At 43.8% G+C, this 16,814-nt stretch overlaps 1 protein-coding gene across 4 annotated transcripts in view; it reads left to right on the top strand.

Annotated features, from left to right (window-relative positions):
* The window catches only part of LOC129847575 (type II inositol 3,4-bisphosphate 4-phosphatase-like), a 60,889-nt gene that overhangs the window by 13,330 nt on the left and 30,745 nt on the right, over positions 1-16,814 (top strand). For all 4 annotated transcript variants that reach the window (XR_008758439.1, XM_055915322.1, XM_055915321.1 and 1 more), the window contains exons 3-7: positions 1,280-1,427; positions 10,404-10,579; positions 13,313-13,436; positions 14,635-14,761; positions 16,491-16,631. Coding sequence is in view for 3 of the 4 variants with exons in the window: in XM_055915322.1 (XP_055771297.1) it covers positions 1,280-1,427; positions 10,404-10,579; positions 13,313-13,436; positions 14,635-14,761; positions 16,491-16,631 (716 nt within the window). In the remaining variant the exon portion in view is untranslated. The remainder of the gene's footprint in view (positions 1-1,279; positions 1,428-10,403; positions 10,580-13,312; positions 13,437-14,634; positions 14,762-16,490; positions 16,632-16,814) is intronic.

The following is a 16,814-nucleotide window of genomic DNA, read 5'->3' as shown; positions in this document are numbered from 1 at the left end:
TCTTCTCTTGAGAGCCAGGTCTGCCTACGGCGGCCTTTCTCAATAGCAAGGCTATGCTCACTGAGTCTGTACATAGTCAAAGCTCACTCTCTCTGTTTGTCTCTCTCACTCTCTCTATCTCTGTCACTCTCACTCTCTGTCTCTGTCTCTATCTCTCTCTCTGCCTCTTTGCCTGTGCAAGACTAAAGGTTGCTGTATCTGATGATAAACAATTGTTAGTATCAGTTACAGAAGTCTTAAGAAACTGTGTGTGCATGCGCGTTCCGTGCGTGCTAATAGAAACGATGGGGACTCAGTCCAATAAAGCCAGAGCTAACAGCAGGGACTTAGCCAGAGTCACACACTACAATTCCTAATCAGACATCAAACAACTGTCTGCCTTTGAGAAGAGTTCAAAAACACTCACCTCTGAAACAAAGGACATCCAAACGGCACTCCAACACACACACACACACACTAAGCCATGCTTGGCAAGCCTAATTACTTTCCCCAACAGGCAGAAAGTGAGGAAATCAATTAAAAAAGGGGGGTATTATGAGGACAATACGAAACAGAGGAGTTTGGAGGCTTTCCGCTCCGAAGTAGAAAAGCACTTTGAGCGTTATCTCTTCAAGCAGGCTGCAATTGCCATGGGAAACATACTGTGACCTCTCGGGTTGAGTTTCCTGAGAGTAGAGAAACTCTTCATAGTGCTTCTGTGACCGATTTGATTTTGAGACAATGAAAGTTACAGGCTAGTAGAACTCTGGTGATAAGGGCTTTGAACATCCAACGTCCAGTCATACTGAAGCCCACTGTAGTGGCCCAAGGCAGAGATATACATCCATATTTAAAATGGGTGATATTATTTATTACATTCTATGATTTGGGATCAAATAGTACCTTGAACATTGTGGTTCGCTAACAGACAGGTGTGGAACATGGATTGATCTTCCAGACAGATCACATGGGGCGGCAGGTAGCCTAGTGGTTATAGCGTTGGACTAGTAAACAAAAAGTTGCAAGATCGAATCCCTGAGCTGACAAGGTAAAAATCTGTCGTTCTGCCCCTGAACAAGGCAGTTAACCCACTGTTCCTAGGCCGTCATTGGAAATAAGTCTTAACTGACTTGCCTAGTTAAATAAAAATAAACATGCAGATTGACATCTTTCCTTCTCTCTCTCTCTCTCTCTCACACACACACACACACACACACACACACACACACACACACACACACACACACACACACACACACACAGAGAGACCAGGTGCTGATGTTGTGTTTGTCTCCTCTAGGACAGGGTGTGGGCCGACGTGGCGAAGAGCCTCAACTGTGTCATCGCCATGGTGGACAAGCTCCAGGAGCAGGAACCAATCAACAACAACCAGGAACAACCAATCCCTAAGCAGGTCCTGGCTGATGTCATCACCTCCCACAACCCTGGTAAGAGTTTCACCGCTGAATGTGTCGTGTATCAAGGAGTGACTCAAGTAACAGTCAACAGAAAAACACGTCTCTACATCCATAACAATGTCCTATACATGTACAGTAGCCTAGTCCCAGATCTATTGGTGTTGTCTTGCCATGTTGATATCACCTACATACAGTTATATAGTCCTGCAATACCAACCAGAAATACTTCCATTGAGTCCTGGATGTATCTAGATGGCACAAGCTCTAGTCCTCAGTCTTAACTCCTTTTCACCATAGGATGGCAGTCACGTACCACGACAGCCAGTTGCAGTATTTGGTCTCCACAAAATCTGCACACACTGTGACGGCCCTGAATTTTTCTGAACCGTCTCAGTGCTTCTCCTTCCAATAGGGCGCTTCTCCTTTAATTCCCAATTAAATAGCCAGCATCAGCTGCGCAAAAGTGGGGTTGTGATGGAGACGTGAATGAGGATGTGTTCAACCCTCAGTTTCCCGAAGCGGCTCTATTCCGTTTGTTTTGTAGCCTAATAGGAAGTTTACCCCGGATCTGATCCACTCTTTGCGTCCATGGACTACACCTCTCCGTTGTTCTTCGTGGCCTTTCTCCGCTGGAGATCTGTTGGCAGATTGGATTGTCTGACTGACCGACTGACTACAACCTTTTTGTATACAGTATTTCATTTGTTTTGGTGTGATGTATACCGTGATGATTTATGTAGTTAGTTGTAGTTGAGGACTTATTACGAGTTGATACGCTTGATGGTTGTGTGGTAAGATAATTGTTATTTTGATTGTATGATTTGATACTGTGTTTACGCTACACTTGTATGAACAGACAAACATTGCGTGACTATGGTCACTTGAGTTCCCTGAACTTCTTTACCGGGCTGGACTCTTTTTAAGCCCGAGGTACAGGACATTTCTGGAGGAACCAGAGCTCATTATTTGTTATTGTTATGTGTGTGTGATCATTTATGTTGGTAATACAACCCACGCAAAAGACAAAAATATATACCCACGCAAAAGTTGTTTGGAAGTTCTTTCCAATGTTTTAAGCGTTTATGAAAAGTGTGTTTTTACGAGTTTTTACGAGTCCTTTGTATTGGTGTAGACCTGACGGACCAGATGGGACTCATTCCCTTCCAAACCAAATGGAGAAACCAATGTTTTCTCTGGTAGGCACAGCCTACCTGGCACCCCTATAAACAAATACCTCAAGTCAAATCCGTTACAACACACTCACTCTCAGAAATGACAGAATGAAGCACAGGAGGTTGGTGGCACCTTAGTTGGGGAGGACGGGCTCGTGGTAATGACCGGAGCATACAGCTAAATACATAAAATGCGTGTTTTGATGCCGTTCCCTTCGCTCCGTTCCAGCCAGTATTATGAGCCCTCCTCCCCTCAGCAGCCTCCACTGGAATTAAGGTAAGAAGGAGAGAGTGCATAAATAACACATTGACCACAGAGAAGTGGAGCAAGGACCTCTTGTTATTCACACCCAGACTTATCTCCCCTGCATCCAATCAAATCCTCTCGCTCTGCTCAGACGAGGGCGTGTCGTGTCCCTACTACTGGCACGTGGTTGGCAGATTGGTGCAGGCTTAAGCCTGACTGGGCGAAGGCGTTGGCTCCCGTATCAGGATAGGAGTGTGTGCAGGAGTGTGTGCATGTTGGTGAATCATTAGTGTGTATGAGCATGGTAGCCGATCTAGTGACACGTCTTTGTCCAAACATTCACAGAGGTAAGCAGGACCCGCAGCATTTTATTAAGGTAGAGAACAGACACGGAGTAAGCAGGACACACTGCATTTTATTATGGTAGAGAACAGACACGGAGTAAGCAGGACCCGTAGCATTTTATTAAGGTAGAGAACAGACACGGAGTAAGCAGGACCCGCAGCATTTTATTAAGGTAGAGAACAGACACGGAGTAAGCAGGACACACTGCATTTTATTATGGTAGAGAACAGACACGGAGTAAGCAGGACCCGCAGCATTTTATTATGGTAGAGAACAGACATGGAGTAAGCAGGACCCGCAGCATTTTATTATGGTAGAGAACAGACACGGAGTAAGCAGGACCCGTAGCATTTTATTATGGTAGAGAACAGACACGGAGTAAGCAGGACCCGCAGCATTTTATTATGGTAGAGAACAGACATGGAGTAAGCAGGACCCGCAGCATTTTATTATGGTAGAGAACAGACACGGAGTAAGCAGGACCCGTAGCATTTTATTATGGTAGAGAACAGACACGAAGTAAGCAGGACCCGTAGCATTTTATTATGGTAGAGAACAGACACGGAGTAAGCAGGACCCGTAGCATTTTATTAAGGTAGAGAACAGACACGGAGTAAGCAGGACCCGTAGCATTTTATTAAGGTAGAGAACAGACACGGAGTAAGCAGGACCCGTAGCATTTTATTATGGTAGAGAACAGACACGGAGTAAGCAGGACCCGCAGCATTTTATTATGGTAGAGCACAGACACAGGGAGTGGTCATCCTCAACTGTAAGAAGAGAAAGGCAGGATTAATTCGTTTTTTTCTCTCTGTGGCACTTTTCAGACCGAGGGCTGTGATTGGTCCAGCCAAGACTCCCGTTGGCAAGGCATTGTGGGAGTTTGTTTGTTTGGACAGGGACCGGTGGGAAGAGAAAGGGTTGAATGTGTCTTTAGTGTGTTTTCAAAGCGAGATAAGGCATGATTTATTTGGCATGGGGAACCCAGATGTTGAGTGCTAAGCTTTTTTTAAATCTGCTTTGTGTGGGGGAGGAGGAGGAGGAGGAGATGTGTGTGCGTACTTGTTTTCGTTTGTGAGTGAGAGGGAGAGAAAGGGAGCAAGAAAGGTGAGGGGGAGTGTGGGATTAAAGAGATTTGATTAGCTTTTCCTGGCTTTTGTTGGCATAAGCAGTCAGTGGGGAAAAAACTATATTAAGTTTTTCCACAATGGTGTTCCTCACACCATCACATGTAGGCTTCGTCACAGCATTGGAGCCACGGAAGAAAGGGGGATACCTCGTCAGTTGTACAACTGAAATGTGTCTTCCGCATTCCGCAGCAAATGAAAGACACATCATGCTTACTTCCCTTCGCAAACGGAAGATGTCCAGCAGTGCCATCAGCTCAGAATTGTCAGAAAACAGTGGGACCTTGGTACACCCATCTACTGTCCAGAGAAGTCTGGTCAGAAGTGGCCTTCATCGAAGACTTGCGGCCAAAAATCCATACCTCCGACGTGGAAACAAGGCCAAGCGACTCAACTATGCACGAAAACACAGGAACTGGGGTGCAGAAAAATGGCAGCAGGTGCTCTGGACTGTCAAATATTTGGCTGTAGCAGAAGGCAGTGTGTTCGCTGAAGGCCTGGAGAGCGGTACACAAATGAGTGTCTGCAGGCAACAGTGAAGCATGGTGGAGGTTCCTTGCAAGTTTGGGGCTGCATTTCTGCAAATGGAGTTTGGATAATTTGGGATTTGGTCATAATTAATGGTCTCCTCAATGCTGAGAAGTACAGGCAGATACTTATCCATCATGCAATACCATCAGGGAGGCATCTGATTGGCCCCAAATGTAATCTGCAGCATGACAACGAACCCAAACATACAGCGAAAGTCATTAAGAACTATCTTCAGCGTAAAGAAGAACAAGGAGTCCTGGAAGTGATGGTACGGCCCCCACAGAGCCCTGATCTCAACATCATTGAGTCTGTCTGGAATAACATGAAGAGAGAGAAGCACCTGAGGGTGCCTAAAAGAACTGTGGTTAGTTCTCCAAGATGTTTGGGCCAACCTACCTGCCGAGTTCTATCAAACTCTGTGCAAGTGAGGGCCTCCCGGGTGGCACAGTGGTCTAAGCCACTTCGCCACCAGAGATTCTGGGTTCGAGCCCAGGCTCTGCTACAGTCGGCCGCAACCGGGAGGCTCATGGGGTGACGCACAATTGGCCCAGCATTGTCCGGGTTAGGGAGGGTTTGGCCGGCAGGGATATCCTTGTCTCATCTCGCACTAGCGACTCCTGTGGCGGGCTGGGCGCAGTGCACGCTGACCAGGTCGCTAGGTGTACGATGTTTCCTACGACACATTGGTGCGGCTGAATGTGCGTTGTGTCAAGAAGCAGTGCGGCTTCGTTGGGTTGTGTTTCGACCTTCACCTCTCCCGATTCCGTACGGGAGTTGCAGCGAGGAGACAAGACAGTAACTACTACTAATTGGATACCATGAAATTGGGGAGAAAAAGGAGGTAACATTTTTTTATGAAAAAAACTGTGTGCAAGTGTACCTAGAAGAATTGATGCTGTTTTGAAGGCAAAGGGTGGTCACACCAAATATTGATTTGATGTAGATTTTTCTTCTGTTCACTCACTTTGCATTTTGTTAATTGATAAATATAATCTATTAACATACCTATTTTTGAAAGCATTCTTACTTTACAGCGTTTTTTCACATCTGCTAAAACTTCTGCACAGTACTGTATGTTTTCCAGTTTCTTTAAATACTTTGCAAATGCAACTTATTTCTATGTAAAAACTGAAACTGTCTATTCATTCCTTTTCCATTTTAATGACTCTCTTATCTAGAACAACTTACAGTAGTGCGTGCATCTATTTTCATACTTTTTTGTACTGGTCCCCCGTGGGAATCGAACCCACAACCCTGGCATTGAAAGCACCATTTGTACTGGTCCCCCGTGGGAATCGAACCCACAACCCTGGCATTGAAAGCACCATTTGTACTGGTCCCCCGTGGGAATCAAACCCACAACCCTGGCATTGAAAGCACCATTTGTACTGGTCCCCCGTGGGAATCAAACCCACAACCCTGACATTGCAAGCACCATTTGTACTGGTCCCCTGTGGGAATCAAACCCACAACCCTGGCATTGAAAGCCCCATTTGTACTGGTCCCCCGTGGGAATCAAACCCACAACCCTGACATTGAAAGCACCATTTGTACTGGTCCCCTGTGGGAATCAAACCCACAACCCTGGCATTGAAAGCCCCATTTGTACTGGTCCCCCGTGGGAATCAAACCCACAACCCTGACATTGAAAGCACCCTGCTCTACCAACTGATCATCACAAACCACTTGATGTCTCAATGTACTTAATTGCTGGATTGGTCATTGTTTTTCTTGATGGAAAGTCTACAGGTACAAACCTAGATGACCAGCCTATGTACAATACAGTAATGTACATTTACATAAAGTGGTTTGCACTGCACAAAAATGTGTTGTTTTTCCATGTTATTAAATGTTAATTTGAATGTAGGCCTTGAAATACATCCACAGGTACACCTCCAATTGACTCAATAATGTCAGTTAGCCTATCAGAGGCTTCTAAAGCCATGACATAATTTTCTGGAATTTTCCAAGCTCTTTAAAGGCACAGTCAACTTAGTGTATGTAAACTTCTGACCCACTGGAATTGTGATACAGTGAATTATAAGTGAAATAATCTGTCTGTAAACAATTGTTGGAAAATGACTTGTCATGCACAAAGTAGATGTCCTAACCGACTTGCCAAAACTATAGTTTGTTAACAAGAAATTTGTGGAGTGGTTGAAACACTTAGGTTGGAGTCATTAAAACTCGTTTATGTAAACTTCCGACTTCAACTGTATATCAGTCCACTACAGAGGTCTATATCAGTCCACTACAGAGGTCTATATCAGTCCACTACAGAGGTCTATATCAGTCCACTACAGAGGTCTATATCAGTCCACTACAGAGGTCTATATCAGTCCACTACAGAGGTCTATATCAGTCCACTACAGAGGTCTATATCAGTCCACTACAGAGGTCTATATCAGTCCACTACAGAGGTCTATATCAGTCCACTACAGAGGTTTATATCAGTCCACTACAGAGGTCTATATCAGTCCACTACAGAGGTCTATATCAGTCCACTACAGAGGTCTATATCAGTCCACTACAGAGGTCTATATCAGTCCACTACAGAGGTCTATATCAGTCCACTACAGAGGTCTATATCAGTCCACTACAGAGGTCTATATCAGTCCACTACAGAGGTCTATATCAGTCCACTACAGAGGTCTATATCAGTCCACTACAGAGGTCTATATCAGTCCACTACAGAGGTCTATATCAGTCCACTACAGAGGTCTATATCAGTCCACTACAGAGGTCTATATCAGTCCACTACAGAGGTCTATATCAGTCCACTACAGAGGTCTATATCAGTCCACTACAGAGGTCTATATCAGTCCACTACAGAGGTCTATATCAGTCCTCTACAGAGGTCTATATCAGTCCTCTACAGAGGTCTATATCAGTCCTCTACAGAGGTCTATATCAGTCCTCTACAGAGGTCTATATCAGCCCTCTACAGAGGTCTATATCAGCCCACTACAGAGGTCTATATCAGCCCACTACAGAGGTCTATATCAGCCCACTACAGAGGTCTATATCAGCCCACTACAGAGGTCTATATCAGCCCACTACAGAGGTCTATATCAGCCCACTACAGAGGTCTATATCAGCCCACTACAGAGGTCTATATCAGCCCACTACAGAGGTCTATATCAGCCCACTACAGAGGTCTATATCAGCCCACTACAGAGGTCTATATCAGCCCACTACAGAGGTCTATATCAGTCCACTACAGAGGTCTATATCAGTCCACTACAGAGGTCTATATCAGTCCACTACAGAGGTCTATATCAGTCCTCTACAGAGGTCTATATCAGTCCTCTACAGAGGTCTATATCAGCCCTCTACAGAGGTCTATATCAGCCCACTACAGAGGTCTATATCAGCCCACTACAGAGGTCTATATCAGCCCACTACAGAGGTCTATATCAGCCCACTACAGAGGTCTATATCAGCCCACTACAGAGGTCTATATCAGCCCACTACAGAGGTCTATATCAGCCCACTACAGAGGTCTATATCAGCCCACTACAGAGGTCTATATCAGCCCACTACAGAGGTCTATATCAGCCCACTACAGAGGTCTATATCAGCCCACTACAGAGGTCTATATCAGCCCACTACAGAGGTCTATATCAGCCCACTACAGAGGTCTATATCAGCCCACTACAGAGGTCTATATCAGTCCACTACAGAGGTCTATATCAGTCCACTACAGAGGTCTATATCAGTCCACTACAGAGGTCTATATCAGTCCACTACAGAGGTCTATATCAGTCCACTACAGAGGTCTATATCAGTCCACTACAGAGGTCTATATCAGTCCACTACAGAGGTCTATATCAGTCCACTACAGAGGTCTATATCAGTCCACTACAGAGGTCTATATCAGTCCACTACAGAGGTCTATATCAGTCCACTACAGAGGTCTATATCAGTCCACTACAGAGGTCTATATCAGTCCACTACAGAGGTCTATATCAGTCCACTACAGAGGTCTATATCAGTCCACTACAGAGGTCTATATCAGTCCACTACAGAGGTCTATATCAGTCCACTACAGAGGTCTATATCAGTCCACTACAGAGGTCTATATCAGTCCACTACAGAGGTCTATATCAGTCCACTACAGAGGTCTATATCAGTCCACTACAGAGGTCTATACCAGTCCACTACAGAGGTCTATACCAGTCCACTACAGAGGTCTATACCAGTCCACTACAGAGGTCTATACCAGTCCACTACAGAGGTCTATACCAGTCCACTACAGAGGTCTATACCAGTCCACTACAGAGGTCTATACCAGTCCACTACAGAGGTCTATACCAGTCCACTACAGAGGTCTATATGGTCGCTAATAATAGTCAAGGCCCAGTGGACTACTTTTGTGAGAAAAATATATTTTCAAAAAAGTATATATTTTTGTATTAATAAATTTTGTTTTTATTCAGATTTTTAGGGGGTGCTGCAGCCTCCTGGTCAGCTTTAGTCTGTCAAGCCAGACAAGCTCTTATCCTTTCACATCTATGAAAACAGTCAGTCTGGGAATGCACCAGGAGACATGGAACAGTCATTATGAAACACCAGCCTCTTGGGTTCCTACTGCAGTATCCAACAGTCATTATGAAACACCAGCCTCTTGGGTTCCTACTGCAGTATCCAACAGTCATTATGAAACACCAGCCTCTTGGGTTCCTACTGCAGTATCCAACAGTCATTATGAAACACCAGCCTCTTGGGTTCCTACTGCAGTATCCAACAGTCATTATGAAACATCAGCCTCTTGGGTTCCTACTGCAGTATCCAACAGTCATTATGAAACATCAGCCTCTTGGGTTCCTACTGCAGTATCCAACAGTCATTATGAAACACCAGCCTCTTGGGTTCCTACTGCAGTATCCAACAGTCATTATGAAACATCAGCCTCTTGGGTTCCTACTGCAGTATCCAACAGTCATTATGAAACATCAGCCTCTTGGGTTCCTACTGCAGTATCCAACAGTCATTATGAAACATCAGCCTCTTGGGTTCCTACTGCAGTATCCAACAGTCATTATGAAACACCAGCCTCTTGGGTTCACTCCACTTGACCACTACATTCTCAAACCTCAGTGACTAAATCTGGATGGACTTGCTGCCTTGACCCCTGCCTTGACCCCACTGATGTTTGATATATGTTTGCTTCAGATAAGTTTTGAATCCACAATTGTTTCTAAATTGGAGACCCTAGAAGCTAAACAAACTGTCCAAACTATCTAAACTATGAATAAACAAAGGTCTATCTTGTAAGAAATATGTAACTAAATTAGATGTGTAAACAGCTGTAAAACATTTCTCAAACATTTAAACAAACCACTGAAAGGGTTTTCAGTCCTTGGAAAACATACCGTAACTGGAGTGTTGAAACATTGTTCAGGATGGCAACTTAACATTTTCATCAACAATTCTCATCGGCTTTAAGGCTGATGCATTTCTAGGCTCCTTAGTCAGCACAACTAAAGATGTAGAGAAATCAGGACACATCAAGATTCCAACATAAACTGTGTAATATATGGTTCTCATGTCTTCTCCTGTCATGTCTCTATGTATGTTGCAGAAGGGGATTGGCGGGAGCAGCTCTGCCCCCTGGTGGTGAGGTTGAAGGAGTGCGTCGCGGAGGTGGTGGTGCGGGCCAGGAGGGCCATGACCTTCGTCCTGCTGCAGGAGGCGGCCTGCAGCATCCCCCAGGGACTGTTCCTCAAGCAGAGGAGGGATGTGGTCTTCAGTCAGGCGGTAGGTGGCCGCCTGTGAAATGAGGACTCCACTTTGGAAACAGCCTATAGATATTTGTTGCAATTGATTTGTCATGTCAAGGCTCTTTAACCAATGCCAACGTTTTTCAGCTGTTAGGAAGCTAGTTATGATGTACAGTATCAAACCACCATTCAACGGCATGTGTTTGTTTACATAATTTACACAAGAGATTAGTTAACATTTCACTGACGATGTTTCTACTGAAACCTGCTCCTAATCAGAGCACATGCAGTAATTGGAAGTGATCCAGCAAGTCTTTGAAACTGATCTGGCAGCAGCTCAGACTACTTGCAGGAAAATTACATTCAGAGATTGTTTGAATTGTGACCTAGATAAACAAGTCTTTTATCAGCTGATAATGCTTTAGAATGTCATAATGTTCCATACATAATCTGTGCAGCAGGGGTCAACTCAGTCCACAGTTGGGCGGTAGGCTTTTGTGTGAATTAGGGCTGACACCCATTAGTTAACTGGAATGACATGGACCTCGGCATTTATTTTTGGCCAAGTGTTTCTGTAATTACACAAAGACAAATATAATTGTGCCCATCTCAGTGGACTAATCCATTCCGAAGGCCTAGACTAAAAGCCAATTTATGTTTGATCTGAAAATGTGGTCGGAGGCTCCATATGGAAGGTGTGAGGCAATTATGGAGCCTCCAGAGGCATGCAGATGCCAAATTGAGCTCTGTACCACCGCCATGCACCTCTTAAATGTTGTAACGATGCAGAGGGCTCTGTATAGCTCTGCTTTGACATGATTGGTTGACGGTAGTTTGGGCCGGTACATCTTGTATAAACACAAACTCACTTCCTTGACAACTTCCTTCACAACAGCTCTTCACTACTCCGTGAAGCGCAAGAAGTATGAATGCCCTGACTTCTGCAGAGGCCGTATCAGCGTAAATGCTGCACGGCCAATGCAGACGTCGGATTGACCATGCAGCACCCAGATGCACAATGCACTTCTCTCTCCAGAATGAGCTCTCTCCCGCCAATTTGTGCACATTCATTTTTCACAACTTCATTGTGTGAATTGTTTACGGTTGGTAGTTAGTGTATATCCCGTTTCATTACATATATCACCAGTAGTACATTTACTGTCATTAATTCCTATAATTTCTAATATACAAAGTTTGTTTGGTTATGGTAATTTCTGTTAATGTTTCCAATATATTATTATTCCAGTATTCCTGTTCTCATTGTCAGAGTTGACACATTGTTTGCAGAGTGCACAACCTATGCTACACTTGTGAGAAACACCTTTTGGTTTATTTCATTCCATTGAACAGTTTTGTCAATTCAATTTATTCATTGTCTTTTGTTTGGAGCGTTCCTGTCAATGTTGAGTAAGGACACGCATCTGATTGTGCATAGAAGTATATACGCCTGCAAATGTAGGCATATAACTGTGCCCGTTTGGGGATCTGATAGTATTTCTGATTGGCTTAATACACCACCCCTAATGCGCTGTGGAGCTTCTCAAAGTAACGTTTTCTTCACCTCAAACAGCAAGCAAACTGTCTTTTTTTTGTTTTACATCCGTTGAGAATGACAAAAGTTCCTCAATGTATTTGAAAAATCTTTTTTACTTTTTGGTAACCACTCAGCGTGAAAGGGAAAAATGTCATGCTCTGATCCAGTGGAAACATCATAAAATAGGTCTACCTGATTACTCCTTATCAGTGCTTGACTTGGACTTAAATAGGTTCCGGTACTCATTTTGGGTGCTGGTACTGTTTTATATTTAGGTGCAGGAGCACCACAATACTTTTGACATAATATTTGCAAGCATTAGAACATTCTAGGTGCTGCTACTCAGCTCCGGTGAGCTCCTGCCCAAGTCAAGCACTGCATCTTATCCCGTGCGCAAATACCCTACAGCTGTGTCTGTCTCTAGCTCACTGGAAACGCTAAGGGCCCCAGAATATTTTATACAATGTAGCAAGTTCCCTAGCATTAGCTTCCAGCCAGACCAAGTTAATAGTTGATACAATGTTTCAAGTTTCCTTGCAGACAGGCAATGCATAGCCAATGTGATTTACAGGATATTTTTTTATCATGATATTTTCTATCTGCAGGCTGCAATGAAGACATTATTATAAATTAAATGAAAGTCTTCCACATAAATGTGCATAGAATAACTATAACTGGCACACAGATCAGTAGAAAGGGTAAGATAAATTGGCATTCCACATGAGAAAGGTTGCAGACTCCTCGTGTAGCTTATTACCGGCAACTTCAGGAGAGTAACGGACGAATCTGCGAAATCCAGCAGGAGCGAGAGGAGAATGGTTAAGTTTTTTTATCTACTGGTTATCTAGATCTCAGGCTCCCTCTTGAATAATTTGTGTGTTATTTAATCAAACAGTAAGCTTAAAGCATCAGACAAGCTCAATGCATATAGTTGATTTTATTGAAACACATAGGGTGTGTCTTTATATGAAAAAAATGCACATAAAAAACTGTAGACCAATTGATTGGTCGAAAGAACAGATTACTTTTGGTCGACCAAGATTTTTTGGGGCGGGGACTGCCCTAGTGTGAATGCCTTGCTCTTTGCCCAACTGGATACAGAGATAATAATATAAATGGATGATGTGAATAAATTATGTAGTGTGCCATTTTGCTTTTTGATTGAACCCTGACGATGTGCCATGTTGCTTTTTGATTGAACCCTGTGTGGGTGTGTGTGTGTGTGTGTGTGTACAGCTAGCTGCGTTGGCGTGTGGTTTCGTCATGAGGCTGTACGCGGGGATGGCGGATAAGGGCTTCCTCAGGCAGCTCCACCTAGTGGGCCTGGTGGCACAGTTCGAAAGCCTGCTAAGCACCTACAGTGAGTACTCTAGTAGGGTCAAAGGTCAACTGTCTTACACACTGATCTAAGGTCTGTTTTTTCATTTCTACCCCTAACAGTGGAGTTTAGGATTGAGGGAAGGTTAGCTCATCCGAGATCTGTGTCTAAGGGTAACTTTTACCTAAAGGATTACCCAATTTGAAAGGTCCTTCAAGACTAACAAAGAGTACAGGAAGTTGTATAACATGCTTTTATACAGTAACGCACAATTAATAAAAATGGTACCATTTGATAATTGTTTGTACCATTTGTCATAATTGTGCATTACCATGATAGAATGTGTAATGCAGTTTAAAACCATTATATTTACATGATCCACATCTATACCATTGTATAAATTAGGCAATACCATGGTATTTTTTAGGTGCATGGCAGTACCATCATACTTCAAAGCTAAAACCATGGTACATTTCCATGATTCAGATCTATACCATGGTATAAATTATGCAATACCATGGTCATATTTAGGTACAATGGTAATTTCATGGTAGTACCATCATACTTCAAGGCTAAAACCAAGGTACATTTCCGAGATTAAGATTGTACCATACTGCAGAAAGATTATCTGGTTACCATGGAGAAGGCCTGATTCATTGACTAAAAGTCGCATCAAAGAGATAGAACTTCTACGATCAAGACAAGATTTTTTTTAAATGCCTCAGAAGATAATAAACCACTTTTCACGTAGTTACTTTCTTCTGAACTTGTTTATATTACTTTCTAGTACTTCAAGCTAGTTTACAGAGTATCTAGCTAACCAGCCAGCTAGCTTTGTAGCTATGAATTGTTAATCTTCCATTGTTTAGCTAAGTAGCTAGCTAGTTGATGTTTTCCTTTCGTAACCAGGGCAGATTTAAGCAACAATCCCCTCCCTAAATGCTGTTTACATTGATATCCATACTGAATGAAGCAGTTATGGGACCTCATGGGCACCCTTAACTTTTCACTTAATTTAAGGGGGAACTCACCTTAAAATTATTTGTGCAACTGACTTAAAGTTAAGGAAACTTTTTAAGGGAAATGATAAGGGGAAAACTAACTTTTATGTTTTATGCAACTGGGCCCTATTGCCCGTTTTGTTGCCCAGTGTATTTGTCCTAGTATGACCAGAACAGATTGTCTACTTCAAGTGAACAGGAAGTAACCTCTAATTTACTAATTGGTGTTGCTGTTACAGGTGAGGAGATTGGCATGCTGGAGGACATGGAGGTGGGAATCTCAGACCTGCACCGGGTGGCCTTCAAGATCACCCAGGCCAAGACAGACGACCCCTGTGACCTGCAACCTGTAGTCATCGGCAGGCGGTGAGACTCTATTACCCAGCATCCTTTAACCGGTGGTTTTGTCATTACATGGGAGATTACATAGTGTGAAATAGTTTTGTTTTTTTTAGAAATCAGCTTGGGGACTTCATACATCATATCATACTGTAATACAGAGTAATACATTATTATTGATCCAACTTGGCAAATTGTTTTATCAGCTCTATCAGTTGTATAGCTTTTCATATTCTCTCTTGGACAGATCTCCGTAAACATAACTGGTACCGTATAATCTGTCGGGAAGAAATGGGATGGGTGGGATAATGAGTAGCAGTAGTTCCTGTGTTTGGGTTTTTCGTCACTGGTTATTTGGACAAATCACGATTTCGCAGGTGTCTTTCAAATTTAGAAAGGGGAGTGCGCCTCCCGGGTGGTGCAGTAGTCTAAGGCACTGCATCGCAGTGCTAGCTGTGCCAACAGAGATTCTGGGTTCAAGCCCAGGCTCTGTCGCACCGGGAGGCCCATGCGGCGGCGCACAATTGGCCCAGCCTCATCTGGGTTAGGGAGGGTTTGGCCGGCAGGGATATCCTTGTCTCATTGCGCACTAGCGACTCCTGTGGCGGGCGGGCGCAGTGATCGCTGACCAGGTCGCCAGGTGTACGGTGTTTCCTCCGACACATTAGTGCGGCTGGCTTCCAGGTTAGATGTGCGTTGTGTCAAGAAGCAGTGCGGCTTGGTTGGGTTGTGTTTTGGCGGACGCATGGCTTTCGACCTTTGCCAACGATGAGACAAGTCTGTAACTACTACCAATTGGATACCACAAAAATGGGGAGGAAAATTTAAACAAATTAAATATGGCCTGTAACTTGTAAATAGAGAGGGTTCCGCTCCTCGTTCTGGTTCCGCTCCTCGTTCTAGCATCTCTTCTCTTAACAAGTCAGGACCCAGAACTTAATCGAGCAGCTGACCAATTACATGAGACTTTAGTTCTGGGTTAACCGAGATTAAGCTTTTCCTATTTCACCAATTCTACCTACTGATTGAGGGGGTGTAGATTGTAGTCTACTTATTCCGAAAGCAGTAGACATACTGCAGCGCATTTGGGAGGTAACCAGGGTTGAAAAGTCCTTAAAAACATTTATTTTCCATCTGACAGTAATGAATAGGTAAGCTTCCACATGACTTACAGTGAGACATTTCCAGTTATCCAGGCTAATCTGCTTCAAGTCGATTTAAAACACCTGTATTTGATTGGTCGTGACTCGTATCATCATTTGAAAATATTTTCACTTAAGCCTGACTGTGTTTGTTTAAACAACTGATCCTGTATCTAAGTAACGGGAGTTGCAACACATTTCTCTCAATGCTGACGTGTGCTGTAAACCTGTCAGATGGGTGATACATAGTATTATATGACTATCAGACCAAGCTAATCAGTGCCATGTCAAGGCCCAGTGAAAGTTGTGGACATTGCGTCATCCTACTTGTAACTTCAGACTCCACCAAGCCTCTGTTCAGGCTTGCGCTCAGATTTGAAGCGTTAAAAGTGCTTCATAGTTGATATGTGATGCTTTGATGTCCACGCATATCAAATCTCTGTTTACACTTTCTCTTTCACGCTTCGCTCCTCCCTCCCTGCCTCTCTCCTTCCTTCCTTCGTTCCTTCCTAACTTCCTTCGTACCTCCAACTCTCTCTCTCTTTCCTGTCCTCCCATTCTCCCTTCCTCTCCCTCTCTCCTTCCCTCTCTCCCTCCCGCCTAACTCCCTCCAGCGACCATTATACTGTAGAAGTGCCATTACCGCGGCTGGTCTTCCAGACGTTACCCCATGAGATGAAAGAGGGAAAGGCGTTGCAGGTTTACCCGGTGCTCTTCAACGTGGGAATCAATGAACAGCAGACAATAGCAGACAGGTACCGGAACACTTTTCTCTTTTACGGGCGAATCATATCTTCAACTTTAGTTACAAATGTTCACTTATTCTCCCATTGACACCAGTTCATGATTAAGGGCCATTTTGACTGAAGTAGTTCAGTCAACCAGCCTTTGCTGATCCCTCAGGTTCTTCGGTTACACACTATGGGAGAAAAAACATT

The sequence above is a fragment of the Salvelinus fontinalis genome, unplaced genomic scaffold, assembly GCF_029448725.1.
Source record: "Salvelinus fontinalis isolate EN_2023a unplaced genomic scaffold, ASM2944872v1 scaffold_0877, whole genome shotgun sequence".
In the NCBI taxonomy this organism is placed as follows: domain Eukaryota; kingdom Metazoa; phylum Chordata; class Actinopteri; order Salmoniformes; family Salmonidae; genus Salvelinus; species Salvelinus fontinalis.
This window is presented reverse-complemented; position numbering and strand designations above follow the sequence as displayed.